Genomic DNA, 20,160 nt, shown 5'->3' on the forward strand with positions numbered 1-20,160 from the left:
TCCCAAGCTACTCGAAAGGCTCAGGCTGGAGAATGGCGTGAACCCGGGAGGCGGAGCTTACAGAGAGCCGGGATGGCGCCACTGCACTCCAGCCTGGGCGACAGAGCAGACTCCGGCACAAAAATAATAATTTGGAGCAAATTTACATACTGTAATACACATTCAACTTTGTGACTAAATGATCCATGGTGATCACATATTCCACAAGAGAATGGCTCTCAGACAATAAACATATTTTTGTCTTAAAATGAGTGCCACTGGGCAAGGCGGCTCACATCTGTAATCCCAGCACTTTCAGAGGCTGCGGCAGGAGGATCACTTGAGCCCAGGAATTTGAGACCAGCCTGGGCTACATAGTAAGATCCCGTCTCTACAAAAAAAATAAAATTGGTTTAAAAGTTTAAAAATAATAATAAACTAGTAGCTACATTTTCAATTTCTTCACTACGTAAACATTTAATGAGAAGAAAAAAAAAAATTAAATTCTGGCCAGGAGCGATGGCTCACTCCTGTAATTCCAGCTTTTTGGGAGGCCAAGGTGGGCAGACTGCTTGAGCACAAGAGTTTTGAGGCCAGCCTGGGCAACATGGAAAGACCCTGTCTCTACAAAAAATTCAAAAAATTAGCCGGGTGTGGTGGCATGTGCCTGTGATCCCAGCTACTTGGGAGGCTGAGGTGGGAGGATTGCTTCTTGAGCCTGGGAGGCGGAGGTTGCAGTGAGTGCAGATCACGCAATTGCACTCCAGCCTGGGTGACAGAGCAAGACCCTGTCTCAAAAAAAAAATAAATTTTAACTGGACATCACTTTTACAAAACGCCTAAACACAGCTGATGCTAAATGTATCTGAATTTCCAATTGCTATTTTTTATTTTTTTGAGACAGAGTCTTGCTCCATCACACAGGCTGGAGTGCAGTGGCACCATCTCAGCTCACTGCAACCTCCGCCTCCTAGGTACAAGCGATTCTCCTTCCTCAGCCTCCCGAGTAGCTGGGACTGCAGGTGTGTGCCACCGTACCCAGAAAATTTTGTTGTTGTTTTTTTCTTTTTTTTAGTAGAGATGGAGACGGGGTTTCACCATGTTGGCCAAGATTGTCTCAAACTCCTGACCTCATGATCCGCCCACCTCAGCCTCCCAAAGTGCTGGGATTACAGGTGTGAGCCACCGCACCTGGCTATTATTGCTATTTATAATGGAATCACCTGTGAAGTGTTCTCAGGGAAAAGTTTCACAAGGATTTTGAGATCATAAATATCATAAAAATTTCTTAAAAATCAGCACGCCAATGAGGCCTCCAACCACCACCCACCTGCCTACCCTACTTTCACAATTATTTCCACACCAGCTTACTCTGTATAATCATACAGACGGGAAACCTACTTGTTTCAGATAAAATGGACATATGCTTCAGCAGTAAATTAAAGTTTGCCTCATGCCTCCCAGGCCCCAAATCTCTTTACTCATTCATTGTGCAAAGATGCCACTCAAACCACTATCTGCCTCAGATTCCAAACTTCCTGATGGAAACAAATCAAATCTTTCTCTGCTAGAACTTAGTTAACATAAAAAGCATCCAATAAATAGAACCTAGGAGGCTGGGAGTGGCGGCTCACACCTGTAATCCCACCACTTTGGGAGGCGGGTGGTGGATCACCTGAGGTCGGGAGTTCCAGAGCAGCCTGATCAACATGGAGAAGCCCCGTCTTACCAAAAACACAAAATTAGCTGGGTGTAGTGGAGCATGCCTGTAATCCCAGCTACTCAGGAGGCTGAGGCAGGAGGATCGCTTGAACTCGGGAGGTGGAGGTTGCGGTGAGCCGAGATCGCACCACTGCACTCCAGCCTGGGCAACAAGAGCTAAACTCTGACTCAAAACAAAACAAACAAACAAACACAAACCCTAGAAAATCCTAGTTCCGGCAAAGGTTCAATCACAGCAAGATTCAAATAAAAGGTCACAATTTCCTGGGCTAATACTAAACGTTAACACTTACACAATACTAAATGTTAACACTTACGTATCTTTCAAAACTGCACAAGGTGAATTAACTTGCTGACAAAATGTAGCAGGATGGCAAGTCCAAGAGGTATAAATGGGGAAAGGAATCACTCCTCTGGAGCCATGAAAGGTAATCAAAAGAAACCGACAAAGAGGCTGAAAACAGTCCATAAGAGAAGAGGCCCCAGCGCAAAGAAAACGACTAAAGGCTTTTCCCAGAAGACTTCTAACCCCCACATCTTGCTAAAGCCTGAAGAAGAAAAGGGTAGTCTACTGTGTACCCAAAGGAAAGGGACTTAGGGAAGGCTTCTTCCCCATCACTGACTCTACCTGTCCCCTACCTGGAGGCCTTAACCAGGGAGCACCGTATATGTCTGTGTGATCAAAGTATTAGTAGCTGTCCTTTGTCAATGTGGTATTTAACATGAAGAATTTAGGAAAAATAAGAAACAGACTTAGATTCCTCATGCTCAGGAATATGGGCCTTCAAGACTCTGCAAATACTAGAAGGAGCCAAAGGAATTTTTGCCTAGAGGCACCAAACAAGTTCAATCAGAAAAACCACAAACAATTAGGCACCTCTCAGCTCCAGGAAGAGGCGGCTGAGCGCCAGGAAGATAGGGAGACAGATAAATAGCGCCCAGTGGGGACAAGGCCAAGCCTGGCACTCATGGCCAGCCTCCAATCTGAACTAAAGAATATTCCAAACACTGGGGCCTGCAGATTCCATTCACAAATCCCAGGGACCACGAGCCACTCACATAGGCAAGGGGCCCCCGCACCACAGAACAGGGAGAGGAGCACCTGCAAGTGTCCTGCGGCCTCCCCCTGCTTTCCAGCTGTGAATGAGGCCCTGGTTCCCATACTTCATTCACAGTCTGGGCGGCTGCTGTAACTACATCCCACGAGACCACACACAAAGCATCAAACACAAGGCATAGTGGCAGCACTCTGAGCAATCCATGGAGATTCCCAACTACAAATACCTGAGGAAAAGAGAGCTTAAAAAGTCCTAAATTTCAATCCTAACTTCGGATGGCACCTCGCGATTCCATGTGGACCACAAATATGCCATCACACCGCTCATTTTAAAGTGAGCAAAATCTTGAAAGAGATTCAGCATCATTGAATTACCGGAGTCCAGAAAAGGATGTCACTGAAACTGATGCTTCGTTGCTGATCCATGTCACCTAAGCAGCAACTGGCAATCAATGTTGGATATGTGAAGAAGAGATCCCTTACTCTCCTCAAATTTGGTCACGGAACTGGGGGAAAGCATGCAGACCGCCGTACACCCCAAATAATTCATCCAGGCGGTAGATTAACTGGGGCAGAACCTCCTGCGTAACCTCGAGAATCTCAATCGCTCAACTACGAGGGAAAATAAAGGTAGAAAGGGGTTTTAAGCATCCACGTTTCGGGGCCCAAGCTTGCACCCAAACAGACTGCCGTTCTAGGGAAGGCAAATACAATCTGGAAAAACATTCAAAAATGAAAACAAATGAACTAAAGAAAAAGAAAGCTGAAACCCTTCCAAATTTGGACCCTGATCTGAGAGAGGCCTGGCTGACTAGAGATTTGGAAACCCGACGAACCCACAAAGGCTTCCTCTGCAGTCCGCGTGGAAAGGGGCTTCCAAGGAGGGGTCCGCCTCTCCGCGCCCCGTGAGGACAAAGGAGGCAACGTTTCCCGCCTCAGGAACCTGGGACTCTCCTGGAACCGGGGGCGGGACTGGGACAAAGAGGAGGAGGGAATAGGAAAGGAGTAAGGAGTGAGGAAGGGGGGTCGCCCCGCCGCGAAGCTCGGGACCCGAGGGGGTGTGTGCTCCAGGCACGTGCGCGCGTCCCCAGGAGGCCGCAACAGACAAAGCCCGGCCCCGGGGAAGCGGCGGCCGGGGGCCCGGTGCGCGCGCACCCCCCGCGCGTGGCGCCGCCGCCGGCCGAGGGGCCGCGTGTGGGGGGGAGCGGCTGCGCGCGCACCGAGTCCTCGCCGCCGCCGTCGCCGCCATTTTGTTTCCTCCGCACAATGGAGGAGAGTTAACGGCCGAGCGCGGGAGCGAGGCCGGCAAGGGAGGAACCGATCAGCCGCCGGGATGAGGGGACCGGGCGGAGGCGGCGAGCGCGGGACCCCTCCAGCCTTGTCACCGCGAACCCTCGGTGGGGACCTCGGTGAGGAAGGCGGGCGGGGGGAGGGGCAGAGGCGGGAGCGGGCCCGGCCGCCGCCACATTGACGCTTACCTTGTCGGCGTCCCCTTCTTCGACCGCAGCCGCCGCCGCCGCCCTCCTGCCACAGCCCGCCGGGGTCTCCCCCAAAAAGCCACGCGGTGCGCGCCGGGCTGCTGGGTCCAACTGCAATGGCGAGAAGAGGAGGAGGAGGAGTCCGGACCGGGGGCGAGCGGGCGGGCGGGCAGGCGCGCGCCGGGGAGGTGCGGGAACACGTGATCAGCTGAAGCCCCGCCCCCTTTGACGCCGCGTTGCGCCTCGACGCAGGCCCAACCCAAATGGGAGGGAGGAGCGAAAAGACATAGGGGGGTCTTGGGGCGGGCGTGCGTTATCACGTGGGACAAGCCTGAGTGTTTGCGTGCATAGTCACGTGACTTCGGCACCTTTCCCTCCGCTTTCGATAGGTTACTCTATCATGTGACAATGGCGAATTTCGCAGTTTCCTTCGCCATCTGACAAGAACTTTTGGCGCCTTCCCTTTGCCGTATTGGGAGTCCTCCATCACGTGACGAGGTCACGCTCTGGTTTTTGCTAAGGCGGTTTTTGAGCGGCCATTACCACGTGATGCAAGGCAAGCGTGAGAGGCGGAGCCTCCCCAGGGCTGTGGCATTTCGCGCCTGCGCGTCCGCCATCTTACGCCCGTTGCCCTGAGTACGTTAGCGGAAATGGCTCTGAGAGGCTTTGACGCATGTGTACCTTCTTAGTGGCGGTATGTTGGCCGGAGACTCGTGCTACAGTGAAGGTGGCTATGCTTCCCGCATCTCTCTTGAGAGGCACAGAAGGTCAGAGATGCGTGCGAGGAACGGCCAGGTCCAGTGTCTCCTCGTTGCTGTCCCTTCATCCCGGGACCGGCGCCAACGAGCGCGCGCGTTCTTTCGTCCCACGGACCTGCCTTGGTGTAGCCTCCCCGGGCCGTAGCTTCCGAAGGCTACAGCCGACCTGGTCGGGATTCTCCAGCCCGCTTTCCCCTTTCCCGATTGACAGATGGAGAAACTGAGGCCCAGGCCAAAAAGTATCACACTAGAGGGCTCACGGCCAGTTCCTGGGAAAGTTGGGGCTGGGACTCTACGTACGCTCGGCCAGCAACAGCGCGGAGCTCCGAAGTAAAGGCGCCCGTGACCGAGTGCCTTGTCCTTAAAAGCGTGGTGTCCTTGGATGCTCCCAGGCGCCTTATGAGGTCCCCGATGTGCAGTCTGTGCTTAAACTAAACCCCACGCTCTGCCAGGGTCGGGTTGGCCATCCGCAGGCGTAGTTGCTAGGGAGGTTTGACAGATGCCCGCCTGTTGATTCAAATGTTCCCAGGATTTGGAGCAAGAAGAGCAAGGAAGGCCGGGCGCGGTGGCTCACCCTTGTAATCCCAGCACTTTGGGAGGCGGAGGCAGGCGGATCACGACGTCAGGAGATCAAGACTGTCCTGGCTAACACGGTGAAACCCTGTCTACTGAAAACACAAAAAATTAGCCGGGCATGGTGGCGGGCGCCATTAGTCCGAGCTACCTGGGAGGCTGAGGCAGCAGAATGGCGTGAACCAGGGACGCGGAGCTTGCAGTGAGTGCACGCCAGCCTGGGCAACAGAGCGAGACTCTGTCTGAAAAAAAAAAAGAAGAGCAAGGAGGTGTTGAAAGTGGGTTTCCTGGCTGGGCGTCGTGGCTCACGCTTGTAATCCCAGCACTTTGGGAGGCAGAGGTGGGCGGATCACTTGAGGTCAGAAGTTCAAGACCAGCCTGGCCAACATTGTGAAACACCGTCTCCACTAAAAATACGAAAATTAACTGAGTGTGGTGGCAGGCGCCTGTAATCCCAGTAATTGGGAGGCTGAGGCAGGAGAATCGCTTGAACCCAGGAGGCAGAGGTTGCAGTGAGCTGAGAGTGTACCATTACACTCCAGCCTGGGCAATAGAGTGAGACTCAGCCTCAAAAAAAAAAAAAATAAATTAGCCCGGTGTGGTGGTGTGCGCCTACAATCCCAGCTACTCAGGAGGCAGAGGCACAAGAATGGCTTGAATCACTTTGAACCTGGGAGGCAGAGGTTACAGTGAGCTGAGATGGCACTACTGCACTCCAGCCCACCAAGGCAATGAAGCTGAGACTCCCAACTCCTATCTCAAAAGGCGGACAGCGGTGGCTCAGAAGCCTATGGTCCCAGCACTTTGGGAGGCGGGGAGGCCAGGCGGATCCACGGAGTCAGGAGATCGAGGACGCATCCTGAAATATGCCAGGTGAAACCCTATCTCTACTAAGAAATACAAAAACTAGCCAGGTGAGGTGAAGCGGGCGCCTGGCAGTCCCAGCTACTCAGGGAACTGAGGCAGGAGAATGGCGTGAACCAGGCCGGGCTGCAGTGAGATTGAGATCCGGCCACAGCACTCCCAGCCTGGGTGACAGAGCGGGAACTCCGTCTCAAAAAAACTGAAGTGTAAAGATGTAATTGTGTGGCAGAGCAGGGTTAAAGAGAAGCAGAACAAGTTTTCCTCTGCTTAGCCAGCTCACATCAGTAAAGGCGCCCGTGACCGAGTGCCTTGTCCTTAAAAGCGTGGTGTCCTTGAATGCTTATAAGATAGCACTGAAAAGTCGAGGCCAAAGGAATGGGCTCCAGACACCCTCCTCCAGAGCAAAGTTGAAAAGAAAAACAAATTCCTTTACTGTCTCTCTTTCTGTGAACCATTAGTTATTACTGTGTTTGCCAATGCTTGTATTTAGTAAGATTTGTAGATTCTGTTTTCCTTTCGATGCAGCTGCAAGGCCAACAGCTGTGCAAAGCCACAAGTTGTGCTAAGTCAACAGTTATGCTGTAGATTACATGACCTGTCACTGTATCATTAACTACTTTTGTTTTGCTTCTGTAAGTTTGCCTATAAAAACCACACTCAGTTTTTGTTCAATGCTCAGCTTTTCAGACATGAATCCACTGAGCTGGTGTACACCTAAATAAATCCTCCTGTTTCCCACGTTGGTCTCTCTGGTCCTGTGTTTCCCGCAACAATTACAAAAATGAGTGCCTGGCCGGGCATGGTGGCTCACGCCTGTAATCCCTGCACTTTGGGAGGCTGAGGCTGGAGGATCCCTTAAGCCCAGGAGTTTGAGGCCGGCTTGAGCAACATGGCAAAACCCAGTTTCTACAAAAATTAGCAGAGCGTGATGGCCTGTGCCCATAGTCCCATCTACTTGGAAGGAGGAGGTGGGAGGATCGCATGAGCTGTGGAGGTCCAGGCTGCAGTGAGCCATGATGGAGTCACTGCACTTCAGCCTGGATGGCACAGCTAGACCCTGTCTCAAAAAAGAGTGCATACTGTACCCTCTGCTATTTTATTTACATTTTACTGTGGATTTTTAATAGGTAGCATAGTCACATGATATGTCAAATGTGCCAAAGACATGAGAGCACAAAGTCTTCCTCAGACACCCAGTTCCCTCCCTCTTAGCAGCCATTGTACAGTTTTTTGTGTAACTCTACAGAGTTTTTTTTTTTTTTTGAGACCGAGTTTTGCTCTTGTTGCCCAGGCTAGAGTGTAATAGCACGATGTCGGTTCACTGCAACCTCTGCCTCCCAGGTTCAAGCGATTCTCCTGCCTCAGCCTCTCGAGTAGCTGGGATTACAGGCATGCGCCACCACGTCCGGCTAATTTTGTATTTTTAGTAGAGATGGGGTTTCTCCATGTTGGTCAGGCTGGTCTCGAACTCCCAACCTCAGGTGATCTGTCCACCTTGGCCTCCCAAAGTGCTGGAATTACAAGTGTGAGCCACTGCACCTGGCCAACTCTACAAAGTTTTATTTTCAGAGATGCATAATTGTATTCTTGTTTTTCATATAAATTGATAAATTATTCGCACAAGGCTTTTTAATTTCATTTCCTATGCCTCAGATCTGTCTCACAAATAGAGCTAAAAACTGAAGAAAGGTTTGGTAAGATGATTGGGGCATGCATTAAGATAAAATTGGTTAAAATGCCTGGGCATGGTGGTACACACCGGTAGTCCCAGCTGCTCAGGAGGCTGAGGTGGGAGGATCATATGAGCCCAAGAGGTTGAGACTGCAGTGAACTGAGATTGGGCCACTGCTCTCTAGCCTAGGCGACAGAAACCCTGTCTCAAAAAAACAAAAACGAAACCAAAAAAATGATTAAAGTAAGTTTAAATTGTTCAAGGTCACTGTGGTAATGAATGTTAATAACAAAGCCTAGACTGACTTTTTTCGGAACAGGTCAATGCGGGTAGTGACTTGTTTGAACTAACAGCGCTGCCAAGTGGCAGAATGAGGATGGTTACTAGTTTTCTGACTCCGAACTCCAGAGAGCCCAAGGTTACTTAAAATGCTTTTGAAGATCTCATTCCGCTAAGGCGTTTCTTGCCCCAGGGTCCCCAAACACAGTAAAGGGTGGAAAGGATCATGATGACAAGCACAGTCTTTGGGTCAAACCCAAACCTAGGGTTTGGTTTGGAGGAGGACTGATTTGGAGTTAATTCAACATCAAGGGGTTGCTTCAGTACCTGGCATGGAGTTGAAACTTCAAAAACAGTAATGGTTGTGATCGTTGCCTCTTGAACTGGTGCCCCATCCAACCAGAACTTCCTTAAAAGTGCTGTCTTCGCCAGGCACGGTGACTCACACCTGTAATCTTATACTTTGGGAGGCTGAGGCAGGGGGATTGCTTGAGCCCAGGAGTTCAAGGCCAGTCTGGGCAACATAGTGAGACCCCATGTCCTATTCTATTCTATTCTATTCTATTCTATTCTATTCATTTATGAGATGGAGTCTTGTTCTGTAGCCCCAGCTGGAGTGCAATGATGCAATCTCAGCTTACTGCAACCTCCACTTCCTGGGTTTAAGCAATTCTGCCTCAGCCTCCCAAGTCACTGGAATTGCAGGCGTACAATACCATGCCCAGCTAGTTTTTGTATTTTTAGTAGAGACTGGGTTTCATGTTGGCCAGGCTGGTCTCAAACTCCTGACCTCAAGTTATCCACCCACCTTGGTCTCCCAACGTGCCGGGATTACAGGTGTGAGCTACCCGCACCCAGCCCCATCTCTACATTTTTTAAAAAAAGTTTTCAAGAATAAAAACAAAAAGAAGGCCGGGTGCCGTGGCTCATACTTGTAATCCCAGCACTTTGGGAGGCTAAGACTGGTGGATCACTTGAGGTCAGGAGTTCAAGACCACCCTGGCCAACATGATAAAACTCTGTCTCCACTAAAAGTACAAAAATTAGCTGGGCATGATGGCCAGCGCCTGTAATTCCAGCTACTCGGTAGGCCGAGGCATGAGAATTGCTTGAACCTGGGAGGTAGAGGTTGCAGTGAGCCGAGATTGAGCCACCCCCCATTCCAGCCTGGGTGACATCAAGACTGTGTCTAAGAAAAAAAAAAGAAAAAAAAATTTTTTTAAGTAAAAAGTTTTCAGGCCAACCTTCCAATAAACCCCATCCATCAGGCTCCTAGTCCTTGGTCACCATAAAGGATGGAAGACGCAAGATGCCATCTGCCCTGTCTTACTGAACTGCTATCCTGACCCAACCTCCCACCTCTGCCCTTGCCCTTCCACCACTCAGTGGTCACAAACCCTATATACAACACCATTCTCCCCTCCTTGCCTTAGTGACATCATCTGTCAACTGGCTGTTCCTTCTTCTCTCTTTCCTCCCTCCTGCTCATTGGTTGAAGATTGAGGTCATCCCCCTCTTGCAATCCCTCTGTCTAGACAGGTCCTGTCGCTCTCAGTGACTCTGCTGTCCTTACAGCCTCTCTATTCATTGTCTTCCTCATCTTGAAAGATTCCACCGGCCCTCCCAATCACATCCAGTTAACTTCCCTCTTGAAAGTTTTTTGTCATATGCCTGTTCCCTTCTTACTCCCCCCAGGGTGGACATTGGTTACCACTCTGGGATGGACACTGGGATGACCATAGTCGTTGGGGAACCATTCCTCTCCCTTCATCAAACTGTTGTCCAGATGGCAGGTCCCCACTGCCTGACTCCCAAACTAGACCCATACTTTGACCAGAATGATTGACTCAATGATTTACAATGAGTAAATGATCATAATCAGGTTGGTCAGAGTCAGTGAGCTCCAGGCCTGAGACTTAGGAGGAAGACTTCTATGGCCCTGTAATCCCAGCACTTATGGGAGGCAGAGGTGGGTGGCAACAGTTCAAGAGTTCAAGACCAGCCTGGCCAAGATGGTGAAACCCCATCTCTACTAAAAATACAAAAATTAGCCGGGCATAGTGGCGGGCGCCTGTAATCCCAGCTATTCGGGAGGCTGAGGCGGGAGAATCACTTAAATCTGAGAGGCAGAGGTTGCAGTCAGCTGAGATCATGCCACTGCACTCCAGCCTGGGTGACAGAGCAAGACTTTTGTCTCAAAAAAAGAGAAGACTTCTCATCTTAAAGCCAGGAAAATGTGGCTGGACGCGGTGGCTCATGACTGTAATCCCAGTACTTTGGGAGGCCAAGGCAGGCAGATCACGAGGTCAGGAGATCAAGACCATCCTGGCTAACACAGTGAAACCCTGTCTCTACTAAAAATACAAAAAAAAAAAAAAAAAATTAGCTGGAGATGGTGGCTGGCACCTGTGGTCGCAGCTACTCAGGAGGCTGAGGCAGGAGAATGGTGTGAGCCTGGGAGGCAGAGTTTGCAGTGAGCTGAGATCGCACCACTGCACTCTAGCCTGGGCGACAGAGGGAGACTCCATCTCAAAAAAAAAAAAAAAAAAGAGAGAGAGCCAGGAAAATGTATGATGTGTGTATTATTAGGTTTCTCCAAAGAAAGCTAATAGGAGGCAGGTAGATGAGAGGGGATTTATTAGGATAATTGGCTCATGTGATCATGGAGGCTGAGATGTCCTACCACACACATTGCAGACCCTAAAGCCAGTAGCTCCAGTAGCTGGAGACCCTGGAAAACCAGTAGCGAGGTTTCGTCTGAATCCTAAAGCTTCAGAGCCAGGGACACCAATGGTGTAATTCCAAGTCCAAGGTCGAAGGCCTGAGAACCAGGGATCACTAGTATAAGTCTTGTCAAGACAGGAGGAGGAGGGTGTCCCAGCTCTGGGGAGGAAAATCCTTTCTCTCCTTTTTCTGTTCTATCAGAGCCCTGCAGATTGGATGACGCTCACCCAGAAGTAATGCTTTATCAGAGAAGGTGTTGCTCTGTCACCCAGGCTGGAGCACAGTAGTGTGATCTAAGCTCACTGCCCCTCTTGGGCTAAAGTGACCCTCTCACTTCATCCTCCTGAGTAGCTGGGACAACATGTGCGTGACCACCACACCCTGCTAATTTTCATATTTTTGGTTGAGACAAGCTTTCCACATGTTGCCCAGGCTTGTCTCGATTAAACTCAAGCTCAAGCCATCTGCCCACCTCGGCCTCCCAAAATGCTGATTGTAGGTGCGAGCCACTGAGCCCAGCCACTGTTTTTTTTTTCTTTGTCTTATTTTTACATCACAGCTCAAATCTGGGTATTTTCTAATCCAGCCAAGTTCACACCTAAAATTAACTATCACAGCACAGTGTGGTTGGAGGCAGGGAATATACCCAGATAAAGGAACTTGGCAGAGAGTGGAGCCAACCTAGAAGAAAGTGGAGCCAAAGCATGAAGCCAGAAAACACTATGGTGGTTCCTCGAAAAATTAAACAGAAACCAGGCACAGTGGCGAGTGCCTGTCATCCCAGCTACTCGGAAGGCTGAGGCGGGATGATCCCTTCAGTCCAGAAGTTTAAGGCCAGCCTAGGTAACATAGTGAGACCCAGTTGCTTAATAAAAAAGAGATGGAGATGGCAAATTTTGTGCTATATGTATCGTACCACCATTCTTTTTTTTTTTTTTTTTTTTTCTGAGACAGTTTCACTCTGTTGCCCAGGCTGGAGTTCTATAGTGTCATCTTGGTTCACCACAAACTCTGCCTCCTGGGTTCAAGCAATTCTCTTGCTTCAGCCTCCCAAGTAGCTGGGATTACAGGTGTGTGCCACCATGCCTGGCTAATTTTTGTATTTTTAGTAGCGGCAGGTTTTCACCGTGTTGGCCAGGCTGGTCTTGAACTCCTGACCTCGTGATTCGCCCTCCTCAGCCTCCCAAAGTGCTGGGATTATAGGCGTGAGCCACTGCGCCTGGCCGCCAGGAGCTTTTTTTTTTTTTTTTTTTTTGAGACGGAGTCTCGCCCTATCGCCCAGGCTGAGGCAGGAGAGTGGCGTGAACCCAGGAGGCGGAGCTTGCAGTGAGCTGAGATCACGCCACTGCACTCCAGCCTGGGCAACAGAGCAAGACTCCGTCTCAAAAACAAACAAACAAACAAACAAATTAGTTGGATGTGGTGGTGAGTGCCTGTAATACCAGCTACTCGGGAGGCTAAAGCACGAGAATCACTTGAACCCGGAAGGTTTAGTGAGCTGAGACTGTGCCACTGCACTCCAGCCTGGGCCACAAAGGGAGACTCTGTCTCAAAAACAAACAAACAAAAAAAGCATGGGCAATATGGTAAAACCCAATCTCTACAAAAAATACAAAACTTAGGTGTGGTGTGTACCTGCCATCCCAGCTACTCAGGAGGCTAAGGTGGGAGGATCACCTGAGGCTGCAGTGAGCCATGATTGCACCACTGCACTTAAGCTTCGTCCACAGAGTGAGACCCTGTCTCAAAAAAAAAAAAAAAAAAGGCTGGGCGAGGTGGCTCTCACACCTGTAATCCCAGCACTTTGGGAGGCCAAGGCGAGCAGATCACCTGAAGTAAGGAATTCGAGACCAACCTGCCCAACATGGCGAAACCCCACCTCTACTAAAAACACAAAAAATTAGCCAGGCGTGGTGGCATGCACCTGTAATCCCAACTACTTGGGAGGCTGAGGCAGGAGAGTCGCTTGAATCCGGGAGGCGGAGGTTGCAGTGAGCTGAGATTGCACCATTGCACTCCAGCCTGGGTGACAGGGCAAGACTGTCTGGGGGAAAAAAAAAAAAAAAGTGGATATTGAAGAAAAATTCCCCGAGAAAGGGGAGTGGAGAGCAAAGACAGTTGAAATATTGGGGCGGATTGTCTGGAGGTGGCTGACACAGGCAGCTGGCACGAGGGGGCAGCAGTGAGCTTCCAGGCAGCAGGGCCCACCCCAAGGGCGGTCCCTTCGCAGACCCAAAGTAGCAGGGGAGCATAGACTGCACGACCTCAGGTGCCTGGGCCCTGGGGGCACGTGTCCAGGATGGGTGATAGGGGAGGTGGACAGGCTGCCTCTGCCTTCTGGAATCCAGGGATTAGAGCCTAATCAGGGGAAATCTGAGCTGCCTGAAGGTTGGAATTCAGGCAGAGCCAGCAGCCAGTGGGTTTCCGGCCCCCTCCTCCTGCGTGTTGAGAGAATCGCCACAGCTCAGAGACTCCTAGGGCCTTGGAAGTGGGGGTTCCCCCTACCAGCCGCCCACTGGCTCACTGCCCCCCACAAACACACCAGGCCTGGACCTGTACAATAGGCACTTTATTAGTGGTTGGAATGCAGTTACACGCAGGGGTGTGCAGACGCAATGGGGGCAGGGCTGGCGCAGACACAGGAAAGGGGAGACCCCCCCCCTTCTTTCCCCTGGGGTCGGGGGTTCTCCCTCTCCAGGATCCTGGGACAGTGCTGATGAGCAGAGACGTGAAGTCTGAGGGGGCCTTGGAATATGGCAGAGGGGCAACCGGGAAGCCAGGTCCCCTGAGTTCGACAAGTTTGGCAAAAGGATCATCAAGTGAGGTGTGTGGGCAGAGGGGCCGGGTTTGCCCAGGGCATCTGCCCTCCACCTCTCCCCCTGAAATCATCCCTTGGGTGGGTTCAGTTTCTTTCCTCTCTTACAAAGAGAGCTGTGTCAATAACTGGCAGAGGAAGTCGGGAAATTCAGCCTAACTCCCTCCAGCCCAGCAGGTTTCCATTAAACAGCTATTAGCGATCTCCTCTCCAGCCCGCTCTCCACTGCCAACCCCTGCAAGCAAAAGTCTCCCTCCCGCTCCCTCCTTCCCAGCCAGGAGATACCCCCACCTGGGCGCACACACCCCCACCCCAGTCACTCCCAGCTAGGAGGGAGCAAAAGGAAGGCACTCCTTGGCGGCCCCATCTCAGCTGTTGAGACAGATGGAAAGAAAAGCTAATAGACCCTTTAATGCATGTCCAGGTTAAAAAATAATAATAATAAAGAAATGCTTCTGGTGGCCCTGGAGCCAACTGTTCAGGTATGGAGAAGGGGTTCAGTCCTGGCCAGAGCAGGCAGGAATAAACGTGGGTGTTCACTGCGGCCAGCAGCTCCCTCAGACACAAACACCATCCTTCCTGTGGTCTGGCCTGTTGTCGTGTAAGCGGGGGCAGGAAGCATGAGGGAGCTTGCGGAGGTCGGGCCACATGCCGTCCCAGACAGCAAGAGGCCCCACTGGGTTTTTACTCATTTCTCGTAGTCTTGAGGGGCAACCATGAAAACTCCAAGCGCCCCTTGGCATAAGGAGATACCCCGGACTCTCCAGGTCCAGAAACTGGTGGGATCTGGCTCATGGGGAGGGGGCGGAGCGGCAGTGATAGGACTTCGGGTGAGCCCAAGGGGCTGGGGGAACAGACCCAGCTACTGAGCACCCTGCGGCGTGAGGCTCCTTGAGAGGTGGGGAGCGCGGGGCCTTCAGGACTCCGCTGCCTTCTTGTTGGTCTTGTTCAAGAGTTTCTTGAGGGTGGAAGACATGAAGTAAGGCCTCTCGGCCGAGCCGTCATTCCTCTCCAGGTCCTCCACTGCGGAGAGAGGTCCCAGAGCAGGAGGCATGAGGGGAGCCCACGGGCAGGGGCCTCCGGGGACAGGGTGGGTGGACAAGGGTCACAGAGAAGCCTCAGAGGGTTAGAAAGCAGACACACTGGGACCAGAGAGGGGCAGACTGTAGTGGGCTCCGAGGAACACACAGGATCCCCACACTCCCAGGCCAGGAAGCCCCCCCGCTTCATGCACCCCCAGTCTACATGGAGGAAACCTGGCCCCCACGCCAGCCTCCCTCACTCTCTACTCCTCGGCTTCCGCCCGCTTCCCCTCCTCCGCACTCCCCTTCAACAGGATGTCTCTCAGCTCGGGCGACATGAAGTAGGGTCGCTCCTGAGAGCCGTCATTCCTTTCCAGGTCCTCACCTGGGCTCCCCCCGGGAACCGGCAGGGGGAAAATGGGGTAGTCAGGAAGGGAGGGAAAGAGGGAGGCAGGGAAGAACAGGGAAGCCAGCAGGCATGGAGGAGAGGAAGAGAGACGAAAAAAACAAACAAAAAAAAAAAACAGTTGGAGAAACCAGAGTTAGTGGCAGCCACAGATCCCCCCCCCCCATCAAAGCCAGAAACTGCGAAGCGCGGGTGGGCTCCAGGGCAGCGTCCAGGCTGCAGCCTGGGCAAGTGGACAGGAGGTTGGAGTTGCTTCTAAGCGCAAAAGGAAACCAGGAAGACAGGCTGGGGACCCAGGACGAGGGACAGCCAAGCCCCTGGGAAGCTGGGGGCAGGCGGCCGTGGTGCCCCGTTGGAGGGTGATGTGATGCCCAGTGGGAAGAAGGGATTTGGGGCCCAGCAAGGTTTGGGGTGAGGGGTCACTCACAGAAGCAGAGGAACAGTGTGTCCACACACATGCCATAGACGCTGAAGAAACCATGTGCAATCAGGTAGGAGCCAACGATCACCGTCTGGGCAAGGAGAAACAAGCCGTCCCTGCTCCACGTCCTTCCCAGAGCAGCCCCCACCCACTGTGTCTCCCCTATGCTGGGACCACGTCCTTCCCCTGCTGAGAAACCCTCTTTGGATTAATGACATCCCAACCCCTCACCCCTGCTGGCGGGGCCCCGCGATCCACACGAAGCCCTCTTTCTCTCTCTTTTTTTTTTTTTTGAGACGGAGTCTCACTCTGTCGCCTAGGCTGGAGTGCCATGGCGTGATCTCGGCTCACTGCAACCTCCATCGCCCGAGTTTAAGCCATTCTGCCTCAGCTTCCCGAGGAGCTGGGACTACAGGCATGCGCCACCACGCCAGGCTCATTTTTGTATTTTTAGTAGAGATGGGGTTTCACCACGTTGGCCAGGCTGGTCTCAAACTCCTGACCTCAGGTGATCCACCTGCCTTGGCCTCCCAAAGGGCTGGGATTACAGGCGTGAGCCACCGCACCTGGCCTTTTTTTTTTTTTGAGACAGGGTCTCACGATCTCACTCTGTAGCCCAGGCTGGAGTGTAGTGGCGTGATCTCGGCTCACTGCAAACTCTGCCTCCTGGGCTCAAGTGATCCTCCCACCTCAGCCTCCGGAGTAGCTGGGATTACAGATGTGCACCACCATGCCTGGCTAACCTTTGTATTTTTTGTAGAGATGGGTTTTTGCCACGTTATCCATTACCCTTCCTGGGCTTAAGAGATTCGCCCACCTTGGCCTCCCAAAGTGCTGAGACTACAGGTATGAGCCACCGCACCCAGTCTCATCCTTGCTTTATTTAACCCCTGGGCCTCTGCATGTGCTATTGCCCTGACTTATATCTAATTTATGCCTCATCAACCTTCTGCTTTCAGCTCAAAGAGCAAATTCTCCAGTCCCACCTCCTCCAGGAAACCACCTATGACACATAGAGTGGGCTTTTCTATTTTTATTTTATTTTATTTTTTGAGACAGGGTCTCACTGTGTTGCTCAGGCTGGAGTGCAGTGGCACCATCTCAGCTCACTGCAGCCTTGTTACTCACACCTCAGGCTTACAAGTAGCTCAAGTGATACTCACACCTCAGGCTTACAAGTAGCTGGGACTATAGGCATGTGCCACCATACCCAGCTAATTTTTGTTTTTTGTTTTTTTTTCTTTGTAGAGATGAGGTTTTGCCATGTTGCCCAGGCTGGTTTCAAACTCCTGAGCTCAAGCGATCTGCCTGCCTTGGCCTCCCAAAGTGCTGGGATTATACATGTGAGCCCCTGCGTCTGGCTGAGAGCCTTTTTTTTTTTTTTTTTTTTTTTCCTGAGATGGAATCTTGCTGTGTCGTCCAGGCTGGAGTGCAGTGGTATGATCTCGGCTCACTGCAACCTCCACCTCCCGGGTTCAAGTGATTCTCTTGCCTCAGCCTCCTGAGTAGCTGGGACTACAAGTACGTGCCAGCACACCTGACTAATTTTTTTTTTTTTTTTTTGAAACGGAGTCTTGCTCTGTCGCCCAGGCTGGAGTGCAGTGGCCAGATCTCAGCTCACTGCAAGCTCCGCCTCCCGGGTTCACGCCATTCTCCTGCCTCAGCCTCCCAAGTAGCTGGGACTACAGGTGCTTGCCAACTCGCCCGGCTAGTTTTTTTGTATTTTTAGTAGAGACGGGGTTTCACTGTGTTAGCCAGGATGGCCTCGATCTCGCGACGTTCATGATCTGCCCACGTTGGCCTCCCAAAGTGCTGGATTACAGGTGTGGGCCACCATGCCTGGCCTCTAGAGCCTATTTTATGTCCTCCTAGCACTGGGCACCCCTCCTGAGCTCTTGGTGTAGCTGCAATTTTATGCATGTTTAGGGCTTTCCAGGTTTAATGCCCACATCCTCACTAGACCCAGTCCCATTTACTGGTACATCCATAGCAATCTGAAGACTCACAGGGCCTAAGTAGCTGCTAGATAAACATTTGTTGACTGAAGTCAGTAGACATGGCTGGGTGTGATGGCTCATACATGTAGTCCTTGCACTTCGGGAGGCTGAGGCAGGAGGATCCCTTGAGCCCAGAGCTCGAGACCAGCCTGGGCAATAGAGGGAGACCCTGCCTCTATTATTATTATCATTATTATTATTATAGTAGAGTGTGAGCTACCACACCCGGCCTATCTCTATTATATTAAAATAAAAATTCACCAGGCGTGGTGGGTCACGCCTGTAATCCCAGCACTTTGGGAGGCTGAGGCAGGTGGATCACGAGGTCAGGAGTTCAAGACCATCCTGGCTAACACAGTGAAACTCTGTCTCTATTAAAAATGCAAAAAAATTAGCCAGGCATGGTGGCAGGCACCTGTGGTCCCAGCTACTCGGGAGGCTAAGGCAGGAGAATGGCGTGAACCCAGGAGGCGGAGCTTGCAGTGAGCCAAGATCGCGCTACAGCACTCCAGCCTGGGCGACACAGTGAGACTCCGTCTCAAAAAATAAATAAATAAATAAAAATAAAATAAAATACAAATTCAATACAATGAAATCATGGCCAGGCATAAGGGGTCATGCCTGTAATCCCAACACTTTGGAAGGCCGAGGTGGGTGGATCACCTGAAGTAAGGAGTTTGAGACCAGCCTGACCAACAGGGTGAAACCCCATCTCTACTAAAAATACAAAAATTAGCCGAGCACAGTGGCATGTGCCTGTAATCCCAGCTACTAGGGGAACTGAGGCAGGAGAATCGCTTGAACCCGGGAGGTGGAGGTTGTGTGAGCAGAGATCACTCCATTGCATTCCAGCCTGGGTGACAAAGCAAGGCTCCACATCTTTTTTTTTTTTTTTTTTTGAGACGGAGTCTCGCTCTGTCGCCCAGGCTAGAGTGCAGTGGCCGGATCTCAGCTCACTGCAAGCTCCGCCTCCTGGGTTCACGCCATTCTCCGGCCTCAGCCTCCCCGAGTAGCGCACTACAGGCCCGCCACCGCCCCGCTACTTTTTTGTATTTCTTAGTAGAGACGGGTTTCACCCGTGTTAGCCAGGATGGTCTCGATCTCCGGGACCTCGCGATCCACCCGCCTCACTCCCAAAGTGCTGGGATTACAGGCTTGAGCCAACGACAGCCCGCCGGCTCCATCTTAAAAAGTCAGTGGACCTTAGAGGGATTAAATAACTTGCCCAAGATTACTCTTCCTCATCTTAGAACTAGCAAATAGAGGATCCAAGATAAGAAACTAGGTCGGCCGGGCGCGGTGGCTCAAGCCTGTAATCCCAGCACTTTGGGAGGCCGAGATGGGCGGATCACGGTGTGTCAGGAGATCGGTGACCATCCTGGCTAACACGTGAAACTCGCCTCTACTAAAAATAACAAAACTAGCCGGGCAGGTGGCAGGCGCCTGTCCCAGCTACTCGGTGCTGAGGTGGTGAGAATGGCGGAACCCGGGAGCGGAGCTTGCAGAGCTATCCCGCCACTGTACCTGTGCCTGGGCTGCAGAGAGCAAGACTCCATCTCAAAAAAAAAAAAAAAAAAAAAAAAAAAAAAAAGAAAACTAGGTCACTGGGCTTCAAGACCTACACTGAGATACAATACTGCCCTTGCAATGAAGGCTCAATCACTCCACAGCCTTATTACCTCCTTGGCCGTATCGCCACCTTTGTTTTTTTTTTTTTTTTTTTTTGGACAGAGCACTCTGTCACTGAGGCTGGAGTGCAGTGTCATGATCTCGGCTCACTGCAACCTCTGCCTCCCAGGTTCAAGCAATTCTCCTGCCTCAGCCCCCTGAGTAGCTGGGATTACAGGCGCCCGCAACCACACCCAGCTAATTTTTGTATTTTTTTGTAGAGATGGGGTTTCGCCATGCTGGCCAGGCTAGTCTCAAACTCCTGACCTCAAGTGATCCACCTGTCTCAGCCTCCCAAAGTGCTGGGATTACAGGTGTGAGCCACCGCACCCGGTCCCTATCTCCACTTCTTTACTCCTTCCACATCAGCCCCACTGCTTTCCTTACTGTTCCTGGCACACTCGCACCTCAGGGCCACTGTACTTGCTGTTCCCTCTGCCTGGATATTGCCTACAGCTTCAGATCTCGGATCCAACATCACCTGCATGGCACCACCTGGACCCCCACACCTGCCCAGATCCCCCACCAGAGGTTCAAACGGTTCCCTGTGCTATACATACTAGTGACGTATCCCAGTCTGCAATCATACATTCACCAATATCATTATGGAGGAATATCTGTTTACCCCCAAACTCTAAGGCCTTTAGAGGGAAGCCCTTCACCTCAATGCTGAATACACAGTAGGTGCTCAATAATGTCTGTGGTCCGAGGTCGGGGGTGGTGGG

General features: G+C 51.6%; 2 protein-coding genes across 14 annotated transcripts in view; both read right to left on the bottom strand.

The window, feature by feature from the left end:
- ILF3 (interleukin enhancer binding factor 3) overlaps positions 1–8,728 on the bottom strand; it is a 43,611-nt gene extending 34,883 nt beyond the window's left edge. For 7 of the 9 annotated variants that reach the window (XR_001897601.2, XM_031659914.1, XM_009193480.2 and 4 more), the window contains exon 1: positions 4,237–5,737. The gene's annotated coding sequence lies outside the window, so the exon portion shown is untranslated. Of the gene's footprint in view, positions 1–3,133; positions 3,887–4,236; positions 5,738–8,709 lie in introns of those variants that run through there. The other 2 variants (XM_021930699.2, XM_009193478.4) reach the window with 2 other exon arrangements.
- A 4,928-nt stretch (positions 8,729–13,656) lies between these two features.
- SLC44A2 (solute carrier family 44 member 2) overlaps positions 13,657–20,160 on the bottom strand; it is a 49,664-nt gene continuing 43,160 nt past the window's right edge. For 2 of the 5 annotated variants that reach the window (XM_031659920.1, XM_031659919.1), the window contains exons 21-22: positions 15,777–15,861; positions 13,657–14,944 (exon numbers count right to left, since the gene is read on the bottom strand). In XM_031659920.1, the coding sequence (XP_031515780.1) occupies positions 14,838–14,944; positions 15,777–15,861 (192 nt within the window). In that variant the 3' untranslated portion in view covers positions 13,657–14,837. Of the gene's footprint in view, positions 15,329–15,776; positions 15,862–20,160 lie in introns of all 5 variants that reach the window. The other 3 variants (XM_031659918.1, XM_031659915.1, XM_031659917.1) reach the window with 3 other exon arrangements.

The sequence above is a fragment of the Papio anubis genome, chromosome 20 (genome assembly GCF_008728515.1).
Source record: "Papio anubis isolate 15944 chromosome 20, Panubis1.0, whole genome shotgun sequence".
Taxonomy (NCBI): domain Eukaryota; kingdom Metazoa; phylum Chordata; class Mammalia; order Primates; family Cercopithecidae; genus Papio; species Papio anubis.